Below are 23,437 nucleotides of genomic sequence, written 5' to 3'. Positions count from 1 at the left end.
TAAAACTATTTGACATATCCTTGTCATACTTGGCAGAAAATATTGGTACTGTACATCCTACTAAATTATGATAAATAAACTTTTCTGGCTACTACCAGAGGCATACGACAGGGGAAAGTGAATGGTTGACCCTTCCCAAATTCTACGCCACTGACGAAATTGCTATTTTAGCACAATATTTCGATTTTCCAATACTTTGTATGTAAGTCATTAGTTTTCGAGATATTTGAAGTTGAAAATGAAACGGTATAGCTATTTTGATTAATGTATTGTGCTCCTTCATTTTTAACTTTAATATCTCGAAAACTAATGATTTTATCGGTACGGATGAAGAGTATATTATTTGCATAGAAAGTATTGGAGAATCAAAAAATTGCAATAAAATAGTAATTCCGCCAGTGGCGTAGAATGTGGGAAGGGTCAACCATTCACTTTCCCTCGTCGTACGCCTCTAGTACTAGCCATGTTTTATTTAACATATTTTAGTAGGTTGTACAGTATCTACACTATCTGCTAAGTATGATAAGGATATGTCAAATACTTTTAAAATACTTGATACAAATAGTTATTATTTATGTAATAGGGATGTTTGATATAAAAATTTAAAAATTATTTGTACCCAGTACTTTAAAAGTATTTGAAATTGCCGTATCATACTTGCAAAAAAGTGTAGGTAATGCACACCTTACTAATTTATGTTAAATAAACGTTTCTGGCTAGTACCAGAGGCGTACAGGGGAAAATTAATGGTTGAACCTTCCCAAATTCTACGCCACTGATGGAATTGCCATTTCAGCATAATTTTTAGATTTTCCAATACTTTCTATGCAAATAATATACTCTTCATTCGTATCGATAAAATCATTAGTTTTCGAGATATTTGAAGTTAAAAATGAAGGGGCACAATACATTAATCAAAATGAACCAAAAAACTAATGACCTTAACGTTACGAATGAAGAGTATATTATTTACATAGAAAGTATTGTAAAATCGAAATATTGTGCTAAAATAGCAATTTCGCCATTGGCATAGAATTTGGGAAGGGTAAACCATGCAATGTCCCCTATCGTACGCCTCTGGTAGTAGCCAGAAACGTTTGTGTATCATAATTTAGTAGGGTGTACGGCAACTACACTTTCTGCAAAGTATGACAAGGATATGTCAAATAGTTTTAAAGTACATACTGGGCAAAAATGGTTATTAAATTTTTAAATAGAACACCCTGTATCTCAGTAACGAGGCACATTTTATATAAGTGATTTGGGTTAAATCTTAATATTTTGAGGTCTAGAATCTACAACTCAGAGATTGGACATTCTTATTGAATCACCCTGTATAGTATACAGTAGACAAAATGGGGTCCGGACAAATAATCCCCGGACAAATAATCCCGGACAAAAAATCCCCACAAATTATCCCCGGACAAAAAATCCCCGGACAAAAAATCCCCACAAAAAATCCCCACAAATAATCCCCACAAATAATACCCGGACAAATAATCCCCGGACAAAAAATCCCCACAAAAAATCCCGGAGAAAAAATCCCCACAAATTTTTTTGGACAAAATATCCCCACAAAAAATCCCGGACAGAAAATCCCCAAGAAATGTTTGCTGCCGAATAGTTCTCTAAAAGTTTTCCCGTGAATGGTGGAAGATATGGGAAATAAGCTAAAGCTGTGGGAATCATATTGTAATTGGTTTAAATCTTTTGATCACTCTGCTTTGAGTAACTCTGTTCAAAACATTGCCTATTCATGATAATAACTGATAACTATACTGAAAACAATAATCTTGATTATACTAATGTAAAAAATCCGTTCCATGCATCGCCATGAAAGTTATACAAAGCTTTTCGATTATTTTGACTTTTGTTGGTTTTGGAAACAAATTTATGGGCATTACTGTTCGATATCAGGTTTTCAGAAAACGTATTTGAGGATCTGTGTGCATCCATAAAAAAAAATTATCCATAAATCAAACCAAACATGGCTGTTCGGGGAGAGGCCAGATGGTAGAAGGTCTGTAGGGCGGCCTAGAAAAAGGTGGAAAAGTTATAACGCCATTGATGATGATGATGACTAAATATTTTTGACGTTAAACTTACAAAAAGGAACAGAATTTTTTGCATTACAATCAAGATTATCGTTTTCTGGACCAGCAGTTATCATCACGAATAGACAATAAGTACAACATGACTCCCAAAGCCTTAGCTTATTCCCCATATCTTCCAAGATTTTTGAAAAAACTCACAATTGGAATTCGACATTTGGTAATCGAAATTACAATATATGCTTAATTTTAATCGCTAATCATTATTTTCGTGCCGAAAACTGGTTTCATGGCGATTGCTATAACTCTCATGCACTGAAGCTGAAAAACATTTTCGTCGATTGCATTCACGGGAAAACTTTTAGAGAACTATTGGTAGCAAAAAATTTTTTTGGGGATTTTTTGTCCGGGATTATTTGTGGGGATATTTTGTCCAAAAAAAATTGTGGGGATTTTTTGTCCGGGATTTTTTGTGGGGATTTTTTGTCCGGGGATTATTTGTCCGGGGATTATTTGTGGGGATTTTTTGTGGGGATTTTTTGTCCGGGGATTTCTTGTCCGGGGATAATTTGTGGGGATTTTTTGTCCGGGATTATTTGTCCGGGGATTATTTGTCCTAGCTTCGACAAAATGTATATACACATCGACATTCGTTTCACTTTACGTTTTGACTTAATTTGTTTGAAAATGAATCGTGACGCATGGGAAAAGTTATAGCGGACGAACAATAACAACTGATCCTGAACAAGTTGACACAATTCGAGAATGGCCAGTTCCAAAAAATGTTTTCTTAGATTATGGGTAGGTATATTATCGACAAATTGTCTCGACACCTCACGGTAAAAGAGAACCGGATTATATATATATATATATCGACAAATTTTGAAACGTTTTGGTAATATCGTTATACCTTAATAAAGCTAACTCTAGAGGACAAAGCATATATATATATATATATATATATATATATATATATATATATATATATATATATATATATATATATATATAGAATGGCAGGGCCGCCGAGAGGGATGAGCGGGCCCCGGTAAGAAGTGAAGAGCGTCCCCCGAGAAAAAGTGAAGAGCGAAAAAATGTTAAATTTTTTTAGAAGTAAAATTATCAATAATAAGTGTTCGAATAAATTATTTGAACATTCCTTGGCGGAATTTTTGAGGGATCATCAAAGAGCAATCAATCACAAGTATAGTGCCCCTTTGTGTACCAAAGTGTTGGAACCTCGCTTCGTTTTGCTGGTACAACCCTTGTATCTGTAAAACCCACCATTGCCACATAGCCGCAGCCTGGATCGTGGTGTGAATTTGGACAGACAATATAGTGCACATACACAGACATCGTGAAAGACCATTGTAAGTACTTTGTTATAGTAGTTTTGTTTTCTCTTGATAAAAATTAATGTTGCTTCAATTTTTTTTATGTATGTTTTGTTCTCTATCTAATTGTGTAAGTATCTTTCGTAAAAGCTCCTTTAAATCGTAGTGTTTAAACCTCTCCCGCTTTTATTACAGGTAAATAGTCTCAGATTTTGTCTACAACCAGCATCCTATAGCAATAGATACAGTCTCTCTCTTTTTTAGGATGTTCTTTATTAACGTCATATTCTCATGTGTAGTATTATTATCTCAACAATAAGTAATAACAAACATTTCAAATATAAATTTTATTAATTTTTGATGATAATTTATAATAGTGAAAATATAATACAGGTGCCTTTCGAGTTTTCTGACTGGCAAATATGTCTATAATTTTCAAAAAATCACATGATTTTACCAAAGCATTCTCAATGCACAGAGTTGCTATCCAGTTAACCCATCCTGTTTCATTGTAGATTTCATACTCGTAGCATTTTTTTATGCGAAAAAGTCATCGGTACAAATGTGCAAAATATTCTTAACGCAATAACAACGTAAGGAAATAATGATTCCATTTTGAGATGTTTAATTTTATAAGTAAATCTATTGGAGAAAGGTGAGATTCACGAATATTATCCTTCTATATCGCTCCCAAATGAAAAATTTCATCTATTAATTCTTCACTAATGTCTTCTTTATAAAACTCAAAAAATATATAAATTTTTTTCTTAATACTGTCGTCATCTTCATCTCGGAATGTCCATAAAATGTTAAATAGCAAATGAATTTCATTTGCTGCATTAAATCTTCTGGTTAAATTGCTTTTTATACAATCTATGACAATATTAAATATTTCACAGCGAAATATTGCATCTGGCACAAAATGTCACAAGAAACTAGTTCGGAGAAAAACTAAATTAAAGTCTACTCTACGTCAATGTATAATTTGTAATATTTTACCTGCACTGGTGAGGACTGCGATCATTTTTTCCCTGTTTTAAAACTGCTATGTTATTGTAATCTCAAAAATGTTTACAAAAAACACAAAACCCTCAATTTCCACTTTTTGTGACTTTGATCGTTTTCCCCTGTACCCTTCAAATCATCAAAAAATTTCGCAGGCTTTTTGCGCAGTTTTTCTTAATTTGATGTAAATTATGCACATAAAGTGAAGAGCAAAAAAAAACGGGAAAAATTACATCTTTGATCTTTTTGATGCCGGGCCCCAGTAAAATGTATCGGATGTACCACCCTCTCAGCGGACCTTTATAATGATGTGTGTCGAAATTACCCAAACACAATATTCATTGAAGATTATAAGAGAAACGAAACTGTTCAGAAAATGGAGATGAGGCATGGAGTGCAAGGTATGGAGGAAGAAGGGAGAAAGTGAATTGGAATTAGAAAATATAAATATAAAAAACAAATAAACTTACGTGCATAGAAATCGGCCCACCTAAAAATTTGGTCATTTTTGAAGTCTCGTATTTCCTAAACCTGTTGGCCGATTTAAGTGATTTTTTTAATATGTTATAGCCTTATTCGTCAACAATATCGCTGTAATAATATTATTGCTACACAGGTAAGTGTTATTTTATACCGGGTGTAACAATGATAGTGTGTTTTTTCCTCAAAGTTCGGAACACCCTGTGGAATATTCTAGCGTATATAAAATATTGAAATTTAAACTCAACTGTAGCCTTAGGCTTTCTTAACATTTTGCATTTTGATTCATTCGCTTATGTTGGATAATAAAAAAGTTAGGTATTTTAACAACCAGCAACGTTCTTTATCAATACAGGGTGTTTCTAAATAAGTGCGACAAACTTTAAGGGGAAAAATAATGACCGTTTCATTTATAAACATATGTCCGCAAATGCTTCGTTTTCGAGATACGGGATGTTAATTTTTTTTTAAAACTGACGATTTATTTACTGCTTCAAAACCGGTTGAGATATGCAAATGAAATTTGGTGAGCTTTAAGAGGTAGTTATTGCGCATATTTGACATACAATTAAGAATTTTATATTTACCATTGGCGTGCATACGGGCCATATTACCCGGTCATATTACCCGTATGCACGCTAATGGTGAATATAAAATTCTTAACTGTATGTCAAAAAATGCGCAATAATTACCTCTTAAAACCTACCCAATTTCATTTGTATATCTCATTCGGTTTTAGAGCAATAAATAAATCGTGTATTTATTGCTCTAAAAATAAATCGTGTATTTATTGTGTCGATTGTATGAACAAATTCAACATCCCGTATTTCTGAAACGAAGCATTTGCGAACATATGATTATAAACCTAACGGTCATTATTTTTTCATGCAGAATTACCCCTTAAAGTTTGTCGCACTTATTTAGAAACACTCTGTATTGATGAAGAACGTTGCTAGTTGTTAAAATACCTAACTTTTTTATTATTCAACATAAGTGAATGAATCAAAAAGCAAAATGTTAAGAAAGCCTAAGGCTACAGTTGAGTTTTAATTTCAATATTTTATATACGCTAGAATATTCCACAGGGTGTTCCGAACTTTGAGGAAAAAACACACTATCATTGTTACACCCGGTATAAAATAACACTTACCTGTGTAGCAATAATATTATTACAGCGATATTGTTGAAGAATAAGGCTATAACATATTAAAAAAATCACTTAAATCGGCCAACAGGTTTAGGAAATACGAGACTTCAAAAATGACCAAATTTTTAGGTGGGCCGATTTCTATGCACGTAAGTTTATTTTAATCTGGATAGGAGTAGTAGTTACTGGATCAGTTTAGAGAATTTGTACATTTAAGATTTTTGACATGTCATGTTTTGTAAAGTAATTATATAAATAAATTCCAAATCCTCACACTTACCTGGTAAAGCTGCAGCTACTCTCCTAAAAAGTTGTTTAACATTATAGCCAGCTTTCGCACTGGTTTCTATGAACATAACATTTAATTCCTTAGCTTTTCGTTCTCCCTCTTCTGTACTGACTTGTCTCTTATCAGATAAATCAGTTTTATTACCAACCAGCATTATAATGACATCACTACCTCTCTCAGTTCTTACATCATCAATCCACTTCGAAGTCTGATGGAAAGAATTAGCGTTAGTAATATCATAAACGACTACTGCTACTGTTGAATCTCTTATGTAAGATGGTATCAAAGACCTGAAACGTTCTTGACCAGCAGTATCCCAAAGTTGCAGCCTCACTGTTCTGTCTTCTAGATACATTGTTTTAGAAAGAAAATCTATACCTATTGTTGCTTGGTAGGTATTGTCGAAGCTGTCATACATGAATCTGGTTATGAGTGAAGTTTTACCTACACTCTGTTCACCCAGAAATACTAACTTGAATTTACGAAGGGGATTTCCAAAATCGCCTGAAGTTGACATTTTGAATGTTTTTCTTAAAATTGCCTTATTTAGAATTTAACCTGCCTTGATGTACTGAGAACTTTCTGATATTACTAAAATAAAAAAATTTAATTGTAGATGCATATAAATGATATTTTTAAAACATTTCTTAAATTTCAATTAAAGCTAATTGTAAGGAATACACATAGAACGTATGGTACATCTAGTGATGTAAGAAGAGAATATTCTCAAGAGAACGAGAATATTCTCGGTCAGAATATTCTCGTTCTCGAGAATATTCTCTTGAGAGTTGCTTCGTCCTTAATTGTGCTAAGACGATAAATAAAAAATAAAAATGAAAAACGGAAAATGTGGATACGGCTTTTCTAAGTAAACGCGAAACAATGAGTAATTTAACTATGAAAATAATGCTAGACAACTATTTGTTTAAGAATTTTACAAGAATATCAAAAAGTGATTTCGAACTATTAATAAATATGTGATATGGCCAAGAATAGAGAAGATCAAACATGAGAAACGCAATACCAATCTCAACAAGATTAGCAATTGATATTTATATATACTAACAGTTTTTGTTTAATTTATTTATTCAGGGTGCACTACTCTTCCATTTGTCTCATAGTTCCAGAAGTATCTATGCCAAGTTCCACAACTCTGGACGCATTAATGTACTGCATTTTGACAAAACCAAATTAAATTTCAACAGAGTACAGGAAATAAAGAAGAAATACGGAGCAACATGCAAAATTTTCCACAGCAGTTCGACTTTATCGGCAACGCATCAGGCACTGCAATAGTGTTCAAATACCAATAAGATTTCGTCCACATGGCTCAGCCAAATGGCGATTTTTTCATTAGATGGCTGTAATGTTGCCAGAAACATACCAAATATATATTTTCGGCAACATATTGCTTCAAAAACTAGCCCGTCTAAATGCCCCTTTAGATGTAGTCCAATCCATGACTGAGCTGACGACTCGTGAAAAATAACATCCCACAACTTCTCATCAGTACATTGAAATGCAGAATGTAGATGACCAGGATGAGCTAATGATATAAATAGATTCTGAACCTGAGGCCCCATTTTCTGATTAAATCACCACATCCATTACTTGCATTATTTGTTGCTAAGAAGAAACTTTCATTTTTTTATCAAATAAATTTTGTGTTCTCTGTTGTTTTTGTATTTTGTTTATATATAAAGAACACTGTTGTTTAGTCTCATAATTTTGTGTATAATTCATGATTTTTAATACCCTATTTCATCTTCAACAATATCCCTAAGTACGTCATAAGGTTCATTCTCAGAAAATTCTCCATATCGAGAATATTCTCGAGAATATTCTCTGATTTTTCATTCTCGAGAATTTTCCAAACTAGGTACAGCCGAACAACGCATGGAAATAAATGGCAGAGGGGATGCAGAAATAAAAAAAAAGGTGGAGTAGCTACAGAAAAATGAAGGTGGCAGGCAGCACAGGGGAAGTGATGGAAATATTAAAGGAAAGATGGTTGGAAAGGAATATGAAAAGGTAACCCATTTGTGAAAACCAAATGTTCGAGGCATTGGACAATGTAGAAACCCTGTTAATAGATCAGGCAGCAGATTTCAGAGTGAAGAGAAATTTAAGGCAAGGTACCTAGAGCTTCCAGGATTGTATGTGAAATCTATGAAAATGGAGAAATTGGGGTAATATCAATAAACATAATATACACAATAAAAATTTTAAAGGCAACAAATGGACGAAAATTTTAAATTGTGTACTTTATGTTTTTTATGCTTATTATTTCCGGCACTGCCGAAGGGTTGTATTGTTGGAGAAAACTAGAGTGAAGTATGAAAAAGAAGGCAAACCTGAGTGGATTCTAGCGTTGTGACAAAAAAATTTAAAAATATGTTACAACACTTACAATAAAATATACAGTAAGGTAAGTATAGGGGTAGGAGAGCATTATGGAGAATGTAGGTGAAGAGGAGCTGACCACAGTAGCAGAAGAGAAAAAAAAGAGCAACTAGTTGGAGGAAAATTATAGTGCAAAGTAAAGATATATGAAAGACCAGAAAACAGACAGTGGTGAGAAAACGGGAGATATTAAGAAAAGTAAATCAGACAGAGAACAATAAAAAGCACATAGCGAAATTAAAGAAATAAGAATAAAATTAATCTCAAAGAATAGAAGCCGAAATAGGGATGTCACAAATGAGGGGACAATTTAGTAAATATAACATAGACAAACACAAAGATGGAAACTAAACAAAGAACAACAAAGATAAAGAGGATTTGGAGCAAGATAAATTGGAAATGAAGGAATTAATATGTAACATCATAGAGGAAACTGACAACTAAGAGAGAGTGTAAGAAAGTGCATAAAAACACACATAGAAACAAATGGCAGAAGGGATCCAGAAGTAAAAAGAAGGTGGTAGAGCTACAGAAACAAATGAATACAGGAGACAGCAGAGGGAAAATGATGGAAATATTAGAGGAATAATGGTCAGAAAGGCATATGAAAAGGTAACTATTTGCAAAAATTAAATGGTCAAGGCATTGGACAATGTGGAAATCAAGGTAACATAGTAGGCAGCTGATTTGAAAGTCAAGATTATATTTGATGAGGATAAACTTAAGGTGATATATTTATAGCTTCCAGGGTTGTATGTGGAAGAGATGAAAATGGAGAGATTGAGATAATGTTCCAAATAATATATGTATATGGGAAAAAATGAAGGAGAGCAAAATCAAAATATATATTCAAAAGTTGAAACAGAGGAAACAGGAACAACCAATGGCTGATAAATTCCTGGGGGCAGCCAGGAATAGAACCATAAAAGACAAAAAAACTAGTGGCAACAAGGCAAGGATGTGTAACAAAAGTGTTGGCTAAGAATGGAAGAATGAAGAAACAGCAGACATAAATAGGCTAACCACAAAAAAGGATATAATCACATTAGTGGAGAAATTTGCTGGCAGAGTGGAAGTGTGGGAAGTGGTGACAAAGATAAGAAATAGGGAAGATGGTGGAAACTGTATTTTAAATGTGAATTGGGGTGAATGCCTAGCCAAGAAACTGCTAGAGGTATCAAGGATAAAGATCAGCATGGTTCATGTCATCATGTCACAGTGAAAGAGATGGTGAAAGTGATATAATGCTATAGATAGAGTATAGAAGATAGAGGAAGTGTGCAGATACAATCCCAATGCCAGAGCAACACAGTAAGGTATTTTAACTGCAATGAGAAAGGTCACAGGTAAACATGGACTTGGTGTCCCAAGGGTAGGAAAATCATCGGAAAGGAAAGGCAAAAGGTGTGGTGGGAGTAAATTAGTGCCAATATATTGATATCACATGTTTCACACAGAGTGCAACCAGGAAAAGTAGAGACTGGCCATGCTACTGGATGACACAGCTCCAAAACATTGGCTTTTTGGTAGTTGGAGTCACAATTACCAATTCAGAGTCATCACTGGACCAGTTAGGAGGCAGATCTGAAGATACTACAAATTGACTAGTGTTTGATGCTTGATAGATAGGAGGACAGATCAGCATAAGGATTTAATTAATTGCCAAGAGAGTATAAGGAACTGTATGAACAATTCAGATAAAAGAAGAAAAGTGGCTTATTGGTTGTGTGAATAATACTAAATAATACATAGGCACTCTGAACAAATCAAAGAGCATACAGATGGGTAGAAGTCATAGGCGTAACCAGGGGGTGATTTTGGGGGTTATAACCCCTCTCATTGGTATGTACTTTGAGCTCTATACACTTAACACCATTATGTTGTAACCCCCCACCCCTTAGGATCATCCTGGTTATGCCGTTGGTAGAAGTAATTACAGATTAAATAGAAAATAATAACTTACTACAAAACGCAAAAGGAGCAAAGAACTAGGAACAAATATGCAAAAGAGTATAAAGAATTTACTTCAGGATATTAAAGAATTGGATAAGGACGAAATATATTATTTTACATGGAAAATTTAGCAATGAGAAAGAAGAGCATAACAATAATACAGCAAAAAGTTCATGAAGTTAATGCATTTAAAGCAAATCATTGATGCCATATGAGGCGCTCAGAACAACAGTGGCCTAACCCACAAATTGAGTATTTTTAGATTAATATTATAGATTAATACAGAATATAATCTTCGGATTAACAAGGGTCTATACAACCTAGCTCTAAATTGGGCTAAATGACGCTACTTAATTTGTAGTGCCATCCCATAAGCATAATGGAAATATGAATGCAAATATTGCATTTATCTCAAAACTTCGATATTGGGGTTAGGCAACTGTTGCTCTGAGCACCTCATATGGGCCTTGGAGCAACAGTGGCTAAGCCACAAATTGAGCATTTTTAGATTAATATATCAATAAAAGCAGCAACATTAACAGGAGCCTATACAACCATCCCTATATTTGGCCAGATGGTGCTATATAATTTCTTGTTGCTTTATGCCTGTTGCCTGGAAATATGAATGCAAAGATTGTATTTATCTCAAAACTTGGATATGATAGTCCAGGATGAGTATAAAGAATATAACATTAGGTAGTTAAGATCATACATTTAAAAACAAGAAGGGGTGAATAACAATAATTCAAGAAGTTGATATGGTTAATGAATTTAAACCACATATGGACGGCGTTATGCATAACTCGACCAAGCGCCATTTCTTTAATATCGAGATAACAGCGGATTCTGGTGACACATAGCTAAAACTAAATCTTGGAAAAAATCCCTGTTATTGTCACGTTAACGGTTACTAAGAAAAACAAAATTAAACCAAGCGACATTAATCCACTTACCATTAAGCGACCATTAAGCAACCAAGAAACGAAAAACTTTGAAGTCATTTATCTCAAAACTATGTTTTGGCGCTTGGTCGAGTTATGCATAATGCCGTCCATATAGTCCGTCCGCTATAACTTTTCCCATGTGGTACGATTCATTTCAATCAAATTAAGTCAAAACATTAATTGAAACGAACATCGATGTGTATATACATTTTGTATACTATATACTATATACTACACACATTGGCATACGTTTCACTTTCTGTTTTGACTTAATTTGATTGAAAATGAATCGTACCGCATGGGAAAAGTTATAGCGGACGGACTATAGATAATGTCACATAAGTTAATAATCGTGGTAGCTAGTATGAGTATAAAGAATGAAAGATATTGCATCAAAATTAAAAAACAGATTACTCCTTACTCTAGGTGCACCCAGATAATGGTAAAAGGATGTCTTCAAAAAGACAAGAAATCACCTTTAGTACCTAGGATCACCTGCAATAATAAAGAAATAGGAAACCAAAAAACATTCATTTGTGCTATCCATGATATAAAAAACCAAGATTATGAATCAGAGAAAGTAGATTACAAAATATGTTAAATATTATGAAAGTAATTTGCATAACTAACATAAAACAACACATTATCATAAAGATAATGTTATAAATACACAGTAACCTATTTATATTTACAACACATTCATTCAACCCTTCACTTTTATTGTAATTTAAAGGAAAAATCAGCACTTTCCAGAACACTACATCAGTAATTTATTTATAAAATGTAACAAGAGAAAACAGGTGTGAGAGAATCTTAATAAAACATCAAAATTATTTGCATTTTTCTTATCAATGACGAAATAAAGTAAAATTAGGTTAAAGAAAGTGCAAATAATTATAAAACTATCTTAAAATTTTTATCATTTTATCTGAAATATATGCCAAATAGGAGCTAAATATTGGATTATTCAGGGTACCTAAAATAAGACAATGACGTGTAAAAGTTAACTTAAAATTTGCTGTGCAATCAATAATATATGAACCACTAACACCGTTATAAGGTTAATTACGAAATTTTACTTTAAAATATATCAAATTTTTGTTGAAACATACTGGAATACTTACATTCATATAAAATTCAGTACGATCAGAGGAACATACACCAATGTATTAAATTCAACACTACAGACTTATTGCATATTTTAACTTAAAACTTTATATGTGAACGTCTTTACTTCACTATAACAATATACAACAATGAAATATTCCCTATTTCCTTAAATAAGTGGAATTAATAAATTGTTAAAAAATCCATTTCGTTGGCAAGAAAATCAAAACGTCATCTGTCAATACAGGTAGATTTTGTAGATTACCAAACACAGAAATGCCAATACACAAATCTACATAGGCATTTTTTGAGATGACAATTACATTAGAAAAATAAAAGAAATCTCACCTATTTTAACACAGTAAATAATTTCTGGATTTTTTAAACTACATTAATGGCTATGAAATTTAAATTAAAGAACTGTAATATTGTTTAAGGTATTTATTTAATCGTATACTTATCATCTACAATGTTGGAACGCACCCATTGGGGCGTGGTGGTACGGGTGGTACAAGTGGTACAAAGGGTGTTAACTTTCTGACAGTTGTTTTATGTTTTATAATACTTGCTGTCAACTTCGTCAACATAAATTAAATGAAATATTTTGTTTTTGGGATGGTGGTGTGGTTATTGCTGGTTCTTGAAATTGAAAATTGCTAATGAATTGCTGAATGACTAATACCACTTGCTTACACCCACAACAGCACCAATAATACTCTAAAAACTTTAAAATTCTATTTAAATGATTTAGAAAATGAAGTTTATCATTATAACATTACTCCTGGTATTAGGTAAGCAATATTTTTAATTCTAAAATAATTATTTTTACCTTATTTTAACATGCACAAGGAAGGGTTTTCTGTAGCTGGCTGTATACCATTAATCACAAGTTATTTTAATGAAACATTTTTCTTTATGTATATTTAAAAACCCCTAAAAGGGCTACAAATATCACAGAATGTGTTCGCTCTCTAAAAGGAGCATCATCAGTGTTACAGGCTTGACATGCTGAGCCACCCAAAAATACAACCTTTAAAACCTATTAAATGTTGACTAAATGTCTTACATTGTAAAATTAATTATCAAATCCAAAGGATGGACATAAACCCTAAGAATAAGGCCCTGGGCACTATATGACTCACATGAGGCATGTGGGTTCCTAAGTGAAAAAATTAATTCTTCAAATTGAGAGCAGTGAATGGCAACTAAAGTAAAATATTTAACCTGGCACCTGCCATGTGGCTTTGCAAGGCGCCAACTGCCATGTGGGGTGCTCACAGCATCCCTCAAAAATTTTCTGTGATCTACTTGTTTAAAAAACAAAATAATGCGTTGAGTAACACAAGAATATAAATAAACATGTTTTATTAACTTATTAGCCACTAATATGTTATAAAAGTTAAAAAATAAAATGAAAAAGGTGTTATAAGCAAATTAGCAAGTACCAAGCCATAATAAATGAAGTTAAGTAAAATATCTAAAAAAATTAAGATTTAGTGAGTATAGAGTCTATATTAATAGTTTAAATCAGCTATTTCAATAAAAAATGTAAATTTGACCTGTTTATCAAAAATACAAAAAAAAATTAAAACTTGTGCCAGATGATGACACACCAATTCGACTTTAGAGCTATAAGTTCAGAATGACACTAAATTACCACTTCAAACACTAACACATAATATATGCTATATAATATTGTTACAACTTCTTTAAAATACTTTATTTAAACTCCAATACAATATTACAATACGTTAACAACTTGAACAAACTGACAACTTTTTATACGCAAAATCTCAAATACAACTGAACTATCAAATGTCAAACACAATGTTTTTATAGTTTTCTGACGTTCTAGACGTCACCAGACATTTCTGGGTTATTCCATGACATCCAGAACATTCTCGTACGTGACTACTTCTTCTTTCACGTCGAGGGACTCTTTCTATGTAGGAACAATCTACAGAACTGTCATAACACTGCTCCCTCCTTTATAGTTATTCGCCTCGAATAACTGGTCTATCAGGGTCTGGTTGAAGCCAACAGGGTGGATCAGTTCCATGATATGGGGCTAATCTCTCAATGTGAACTACCTTGGGTTTACTTCTCGCTGAAAACTGGATGCGGTAGACTAGATCATTTATTTTCTTTAAGACGGTGTACGGGCCTTCCCAGTTTCGTTGAAGTTTCGGACAAAGTCCTTTCTTGCGTGTGGGATTGTATAGCCACACTGGGTCACCCCTTTCGAAAATTGTCCCAGTAGCTTGCACATCGAACCTGGACTTGGCTTTATCACTTTGAAGCTTCAAACTTTTACGAGCAAATTCGTGGACTTTTTCCAGTTTTTCTCTTAAGCTTTCTAGGTACGTCAGGGATGAAGGTTCTTCTTCACAGGTAGGCAATTTTCCGAAAATAAGATCTTGAGGAAGCTTCATTTCTCTTCCGGTGATCATCATTGATGGAGAATAACCGGTTGCTTCATGTTCAGAACTTCTGTAGGCTAACAGGAATAGAGGTATTAGGGTATCCCAATCTTTTTGATTATCAGCAACAAACATTGAGAGGTATTGACAAATAGTTCTATTATGTCTTTCGATCATTCCGTCTGATTGTGGGTGGAGAGGCGTAGTTCGAGTTTTCTTAATACCCAAGATTTTCATTAGTTCTTGCCATAATTCGGATTCAAAATTTCGTCCCTGATCAGAATGCAACTCTAAAGGAACTCCATGTCTTGATACGACGTGTGTTATGAATGCTTCTGCTACAGTCGTCGCTTCTTGATTAGGAAGAGGTGCAATTTCAGGCCATTTTGAAAAATAATCCATTGCAACCATTAAGTACTTGTTTCCTCTCTCTGTCAGCGGGAGTGGACCGAGAATATCTACTGCAAGTCGTTCAAAAGGCTCTCCGGAAAGATATTGTGCCATTTTACCACGACTTCTTGTTCTAGGGCCTTTTCTTCCGTTACATAAATCGCATTTCTTACACCATTCTTCTACATCTCGGCGACAATTGATCCAATAAAATCTGTCTCGAACTCTGGCCAGTGTTCTTTTTACTCCAAAATGTCCTCCAGACAGGCTGCTATGAAGATCTTCCAACACACTTTTAATGTGTGATTTTGGCAGTACCACCTGTTGAACTATACGTACTCCATCGGAACTTTCCCACTTCCGATATAACAAACCATTCGAAAGATGCAAGGATTCCCATTGAGCGTACGCCTTTATAGTTCGACTGTATTTAGATATTTCCTGCCAAAGAGGTCTTACTCCATTTTTAAGCCAATCTCGTATAACTCTTAATTCGTTATCTTTCTTTTGACTCTTCTTAATGTTTTCCAGAGAAATCTGGTCATTATCTTCTTGCTGTTCAACTGTGGTCATCCGCAGACTAACTTCTTCGGTTACATTCTCTTTTTGTGCTAGCTGACGTTGGCTTTGAACTTGTAATTCATTTAATGCATTTTGGTATTCTTGCAATTGTTTATTTAACACATTCTTCTCTTTCATCAGTTTTTGACATTCGTTTTCTAGATTGGACTGTGTAGTTTTTGCATTATTTTGAATTACCTTACACTCTTCTTGCAATATTGTCACCTGTTCTCTTAATCTATCTATTTTATTTTTACTAATCGCTAGTTGTTCCTTCAAATGGCTAACTTCAAATTCCAGTGTATTTTCTTCCTTTCTATGGTCAGTTGTAGGAAATCTGTTTCTTAGTGACCATCTACCATCATTTCTAGTGAGACTTTGTGACAGGCTTCTGGATGTCGAACTAGGCGACCTTCTGATCTCATTCTTGTATTCTTCTTTTCGTGCTTGGGATCGGCTTCTGCAATTGGATTTTAGATGTCCCATTCTTCCGCAGTTAAAACATCTTCTGTTTTCATTTCGAGGTTTTTGTTGGATATTTTGTAGTAAGCTTAATATCTGGGATAAAACTAGTTGTTCATTATCTGTGGTAGTGACTTGCTTATTTTCTGTAAATCTTATTTCTTTTAATTGTGGAAGAGATCTAGACATATTTTTCGCCGCTTCGTACTCCTGAGCTGAGATTAGTGCTTTATCTAGCATTTTGTGGTGTTGTAATCGCAGAGCCTGTTGCATTTCGATATCATGCAGTCCATCTATAAAAGCCTGTATACCGATTTGTTCCAGAAAATCTCTTGGTGCCTGAGGATATGCCAAATGTAATAATCTTTTAATATCGGCTTCAAATTCTTGCAGGCTCTCATTATGTTTTTGATATCGAACTTTCAGCTGACTTTGAAAAACCTGCTTCAGATGTTGTTGGCCATATCTTGTTTCTAAAGCTTTAACAAGTGAGTCATAACTAGGTGAATCCTGAGGAAGAAATTGAAGGACGGTTGCTGCCTGGCCTCGAAGCGACACCACCAAGGAAGCTGCCATTTCTCTCTCAGTGCAGCCATTTACTCTTGCTGCAGCTTCAAATTGGAAACGATACGTTTCCCATGCTGTTTGGCCATCGAAGGTGGGTGGTTTCAAAATTTTGCTATTTCTGATTGTGCCTGATTCAAGAAGATTTAGGGGATGTGAAGATGAAGGGGCTGTTTCAGATTCGACATTCGTTACTGAAACAATACGAGATAAAGAAGCTTGGGTATCAATTTTTCGTTCTAACATAACTATTTGTCTTTCTAAACTAGATTTTAAATTATCTTGTTGTTGCTTTAAATCAGTTTGTTGCTGTTCTAGTTTATTATCTAAATAGTTTTGTTTTTCTTGTAATGTGTCAATTCTACTATTAATTTGACTTACCTCTAATGTAAAATTTTCTTGAATTTGTGACAAACTATTTATTATTTCTACCTCTACTTGTCTACGCCTCTCCTCCTCTTCTTGCCTACGTTTCTCTTCATTTTCTTTCTCTGCTTGCCTACGTTTCTCTTCATTTTCTTTCTCTGCTTGCCTACGTTTCTCTTCATTTTCTTTCTCTTCTTGCCTACGTTTCTCTTCATTTTCTTTCTCTGCTTGCCTACGTTTCTCTTTCAACTCTTCCATTTTTAAAAACCATTCTGGTGGTCCCGATGTATCCATTTCTTTCTCGAATTTAGTAGATCTTGTATTGATCATATACAAATTACTTAATGTCTTCTTATCCCACCGCTGTCACCAATGTTACAAGTTCTTTACAATACTTTATTTAAACTCCAATACAATATTACAATACGTTAACAACTTGAACAAACTGACAACTTTTTATACTCAAAATCTCAAATACAACTGAACTATCAAATGTCAAACACAATGTTTTTATAGTTTTCTGACGTTCTAGACGTCACCAGACATTTCTGGGTTATTCCATGACATCCAGAACATTCTCGTACGTGACTACTTCTTCTTTCACGTCGAGGGACTCTTTCTATGTAGGAACAATCTACGGAACTGTCATAACAATATTATAGAAAGCTACTATGACGCACAGCTCAGTTACCAAACTTGAAATACCAAATATTTGATAAAAATGTGTTATGGGGTGCTAGTAGCACCCCACGTGGCAGGTGCCGGGTTAAGAGCATTTCTGATTGATGTCAGAACGAGACTGACAATGCAACGTGAAGTTTTGTGAAAAATTTTAACACAATTTTTGTCAGTGTTGTTCTGACATCAGTCGGAAATGCTCTTAAACTTTTACTTTAGTTGCCATTCACTGCTCTCAATGTGAAGACTTAATTTTCTCACTTAGCAACCCGCGTGCCTTGAGCGAGTCATATAGTGCCCCAGAACCTTATCCTTAGGGATTATATGCATTCTTTGTATTTCATAATTAATTTTATAATCTATGACACTTAGTCAACATTTAAAAGGTTTTAACCTCTGTATTTTTGGGTGGCTCAGCATATCAAGCCTGTAATACTGATGATTTATTTATTTATTTATTTATTTATTTATTTATTTATTTTTATACGGTTACAAACATTTACAAAAAAAACAATAGATTAAAATATAAATTACATACATTAATGAGAACAAAAAATACAAATTATCAATATAAATATGTTACCAATACAAATTACACAAACAATCTTACCTAAGGACATTAATTAGTGTGGTCGGCGGACAAAAGCAGACAAGTCACTTTTGAGTTTATTATTATTATTATTTTTACAGAACAATAAGTCTTGGTTAATGTTTACTAAAACCTGACTCAGGAACTTGCTATAAGTTTGGAAAAGGTCAATGTTAAGGTGCTGGTTTGCTAGTCTGGCAGTTCTAAAGAGGAAGTTGTTAAGACCATAGTTAGTACTGTGGATTGGGTAATGGAAACTAACTGTAGCCCTGGTTGTTTTTAGTGGGACATGAATATTAATTTTTTGAAGAAGCTCTGGAGTTCCAGTTTTTCCATGTAGGATGTTGTAGAAAGTGATGAGATCCCTTCTCTTATGACTAGCAGTGACAGGTGCCATATTTAGTTGTCCAAGATATTAAGTATGTATATATGCAATTTGCTTTAAAAATTTATGTTCAACTAACTGAAGAGCATTAGTATGCACTCCATAAAAAGGAGACCATACACAGGAGGCATACTCAAGATAGGGACGGACTAAGGCACAGTAGAGGGTTTTTAAAGCTGTAATATTTGTAAAGTCCTGGGTGCATCTTCTAATAAAACCAAGCATCTGGAAAGCCTTATTAACAACATTCTCCAGATGATGAGAAAGCTGTAAGTTTGTATCAAGGGTGACCCCCAAGTCTTTAAAAAGGGAAGTTCTTTCGAGAGCATAGTGACCAATATTGTAGTCAAAAACAATAGCATTTCTGGAACGGGGAAAAGTCATAGTTTTACATTTAGTTGGATTAAGTTCCATGCCAAGAGCGCCTAACCTTTGGATCGAAAGTTCCGAATGGTAGTGAGTTCGAATCCCACCAGGGTCATGAATTTTTTCATTTATTATAAATTAATAAATGAAGATAGTTTCTGTCCTTGTGGGATCGGTACTCACCGGAGGGACTGCAGACGTTCGGATACAATTAACGTCTCTTTGCAAAGACAATGACGTCGACTTTGCAAAGTAACAAGACACTTACTCAACACACACACTTCACATTACACCTGAGTTAGTGATAAGTTATACAATTACGTGGCTAAAGGTTCTAGTTCTAAGACCAAGGCCAGAATCAGAAAAAAAAATGAATGTGTGTGTACTTTGTACGCACGTAAGAAGTTATACTTCTACTACATATTATGTGATTTTTAAGACAATACCGAAAATTTAAAAAAATAAAAGAATAAAACGCACACAAACACATTGAAAAATGCCACAAAGAAAAAATGATTTCTGAACGATAATAATTGTTGGCAAAAATTTTAAATACGCATTTTCTGAAAAAAAAATTATATAACAAATATACTTACAATCATAAAATGCATAAAAAAAAATAAAAAAATAAAAACTTGCATCGGGAATCGAACCAGTGAATTTCTGGGCGCTTTGATTCGTAATTGAAGCCTAGACTCACTCATCCAATTCCACATTATTTGTCATGTGGAAAAATAGGGTAACTGAACGTTTTACTGTTTGACATTTGTTTTGAATATAATTAAATTATGTAGTTTAAATTTTGTGGAAGAAAATATTAAAATATAACAAAACAGTAAGAAAACAATATATTAGATGAAGATTGGTAGAACTTTTGTTGGTAATCAAATTAAGTATGTAAATCAAAGCATTACATACCTACTAGATAAATAAATCTACGCCAAAAAATCATAATTTAAAAATAAAAATCGGACCTAATTTGGGATTTCTCTCTAAAATCTTCATTTTTGAGAAAATAAATGTACAGTAGAGCGTCGATTATCCGAGCAAGCGTTAGTAATTGACGCTTAAAATATCTTCAATTTTCTTCAATATTGTATCCAAAAATAATTATGTTGTTGCAAAGACTGCACTTTTTTGTTTAGTTACTAGTTGTCATTATCAAGATATAAATAAATATGTAGGTATATAAATATGGCTTTTATTCACTTATGGATAAATATGTATGACTATAAATATGTATCAGTATATTGTAGTTCGATTATCCGAACAAATCGGTTTTCTGAACACCTATGTCCCCCAATAAGTTCGGATAATCGACGCTCTACTGTATTTCAACCTAATCCAAATGTATAATTACAATATGATTATAATAAAAACTACTTACCAAATTAGAATGAGTTTTCCTTGTCCAAAATAGTCCAAAAGTCCAAAAATATAGGTATATGAAAACTATTTAAAAAGGCAGTATAACTATTAACTAACTTTTGTTTGTTGTTTCTTTTCACACAAATTTTAAAACGCAACAACCATAAATAATCTAGCTACAGCTGTGCCACAGCCGCCATATTGAATAATTTTTGACATGTCATTTGAACATCCAATCAGAACAAAGTTATAATGCGCATGCGCCGGGATCATAGGTTTTAACATATAAAAATTCACCCTCATATCGCTGGTAAAGAAGTATAACTTCAAAAAAAAAAGTTCCATGCCATTTCTTTTACACCACTCTAGCAAGTTATTTAAATCGTACAGTAAAGCCTCGATATAATGGACCTCTATTTACCGGACTTCAGATATAACGGACAAAAAATCCGGTCAAATGAAAAAAAATTAAAAACGTTCTGTTAATATTATATCTGTTTAACCTGTCACATCCCAAAATATATTGAATACCAACGGGGTCCCGGTGGACTCCAAACGATACACCTACCTACAAACTTTAGTTGTATGTTTTGGCCAAAAATTACATCGCTTATTCAACCCATGGATCAGGGAATAATTTTGTGTTTTTTTTAATTTATATCTAAATACAGTGTACATATTTCAAAAAAAAGTTTTTTTATTTAGGTATTTTAATTAAACCTATTTTACCTATTTTTATATAACGGACACCCTGTCCCCCCAATTAGTCCGTTATATCAGTATTTTACTGTACTGTAGTTTTTCACAATCCTCTGGGGATTTAATCACACAACTTAATTTTAGATCATCAGCAAAAAGCAAAAATAAACTGATTGCTAAACATTCATTTATGTCGTTTATGAAAATATTAAACAAGAGTGGTCCAAGGTGAGAGCCTTGAGACACTCCTGATGGAACTTGGATAATTTTAGAAAGAAAAGTGCCAATTTTAACAATCAGTCTACGATCAAATAAGTAGCTTTGGAACCATGACAATAAAGGCTCATCAATCTCAATCAGTTTTAACTTATGCAACAAAATATTGTGTGGGACCCTGTCGAATGCCTTGGAGAAGTCAGTGTATATCGTATCCACTTGATACCCCTTCTCCAAGGCATCCAGCAAGAAGTCCACCTGACTAAGAAGATTTAATTCTGTAGATTTTCGTGGTCTAAACTCAAACTGTTGTTGGACTAGTAGAGGTTCAAATAGAGGGGTTAGAATGTCACATACCAGACTTTCAAATACCTTGGGGATTGCACTGATTATACTGATGGGATGATAGTTTGTTACACAGGTTTTGTCACTGGATTTAAAGATGATGTTCTTTTTAGAGAGCGAAAACGTTCTGTGATATTTCTTTTTAAGAATTTTTAACACCTTAAGCGCTTTGTCTATAAAATATATATATAGGTACAGTAGTCGGGTCCAGGGTGCCATTTGTATAGATATTATTCACAGGGAAATGCTGTTTTGTAGGCTGTAATTTTTTACAGCGCCATGGACCCAATTGCAAAATATAGTTTGGCGCTTTATGTGTTAAATAAATATACCTTTTTTCATTAAAAATTTTCATTATATTTACTTAGTTTAACATGTTTTAGTTACTTCGAGTTGTAATGGGTTGAATGGCACAATCCCTACAATTTTAAGAGGAGCTTGGTTCTCATGGGAATTAGGCAGAAATACTTTAACAGAATTAGATGCTACATCAATGACTGATAGAGGAACCTGCATAGATGTTAAAAATCAGTTTCATGTAAACTATACCTTAGTATTTCACAAGGACAATTGTTTTACCTGCGTTAAGCTGTTGGTGAGAACAGTTAATGTTTTGGAGAAATTGGAAAGTAAGTTTTTATAATTATAGTCCAGGATCCCAGGCCTATTTTCACAATTTATTACTAACAAGCTAATCTTGGTAAGTAGCTTCATTTTAACCATTAAGTATTTCCTATGGGAAATAAGTTACAATTTTACTAAAAAATGAATTTATTAACGTTTCGAAGCCCAAATCGGGTTTCGTTGTCAAAATACAAAATACTATTAAAATAAACAAAAATGTTGTTGCTAAGTAAAAAAATTCTTCTACTAATTTATTTAATCTGACTCATTTATATTGGCAATTCAGACGTATATTATACATTTTAAAGTAGAAGACTTTAAAATGATATCGCCAATATTTATGAGTTGCGTTCCTGGGACGACTTTACTAAAAGATTGTTCATTCGATTACATGAAATCAATCCCAACTCAAGAATATCTGTCGCAAAAAAATCATAGCATGTGATCTTTCTTTAAAAAAACAACCAAATGCAACGATGACAGTAAAATTCTCGCGTTAGAGATTCCATAGTAAATCACGAGGGAAAACCAGGAAAAAACCTTGTGATACTATCCCGACATCGTAAGTATTTGGTCTTACATTTAATTTACCTTCAAAAAACTAATACCAAATTCTGACTTTAATATGTTTGAATTATAAATAATATTAATAATACATAGATATACAATAAGTAATACTAAAATATAAAAT

General features: G+C 33.5%; 2 protein-coding genes across 3 annotated transcripts in view; one reads left to right on the top strand and one right to left on the bottom strand.

Moving 5' to 3' along the window:
• LOC126881139 (ras-related protein Rab6) overlaps positions 1 to 13,150 on the bottom strand; it is a 30,552-nt gene extending 17,402 nt beyond the window's left edge. The window contains exons 1-2 of one of the 2 annotated variants that reach the window (XM_050645205.1): positions 13,062 to 13,150; positions 6,298 to 6,897 (exon numbers count right to left, since the gene is read on the bottom strand). In XM_050645205.1, the coding sequence (XP_050501162.1) occupies positions 6,298 to 6,823 (526 nt within the window). In that variant the 5' untranslated portion in view covers positions 6,824 to 6,897; positions 13,062 to 13,150. Of the gene's footprint in view, positions 1 to 6,297; positions 6,898 to 12,730; positions 12,948 to 13,061 lie in introns of those variants that run through there. The other variant, XM_050645204.1, reaches the window with a different exon arrangement.
• Positions 13,151 to 13,272: 122 nt separating this feature from the next.
• The window catches only part of LOC126881138 (uncharacterized), a 79,153-nt gene continuing 68,988 nt past the window's right edge, over positions 13,273 to 23,437 (top strand). The window contains exons 1-2 of the mRNA XM_050645203.1: positions 13,273 to 13,504; positions 22,506 to 22,751. Coding sequence (XP_050501160.1) covers positions 13,468 to 13,504; positions 22,506 to 22,751 — 283 coding nt within the window. The 5' untranslated portion in view covers positions 13,273 to 13,467. The remainder of the gene's footprint in view (positions 13,505 to 22,505; positions 22,752 to 23,437) is intronic.

The sequence above is a fragment of the Diabrotica virgifera genome, chromosome 3 (genome assembly GCF_917563875.1).
Source record: "Diabrotica virgifera virgifera chromosome 3, PGI_DIABVI_V3a".
NCBI classification, from domain to species: domain Eukaryota; kingdom Metazoa; phylum Arthropoda; class Insecta; order Coleoptera; family Chrysomelidae; genus Diabrotica; species Diabrotica virgifera.
Note: the sequence above shows the minus strand (reverse complement) of the source record. Positions and strands in the feature narration are given on the sequence as shown.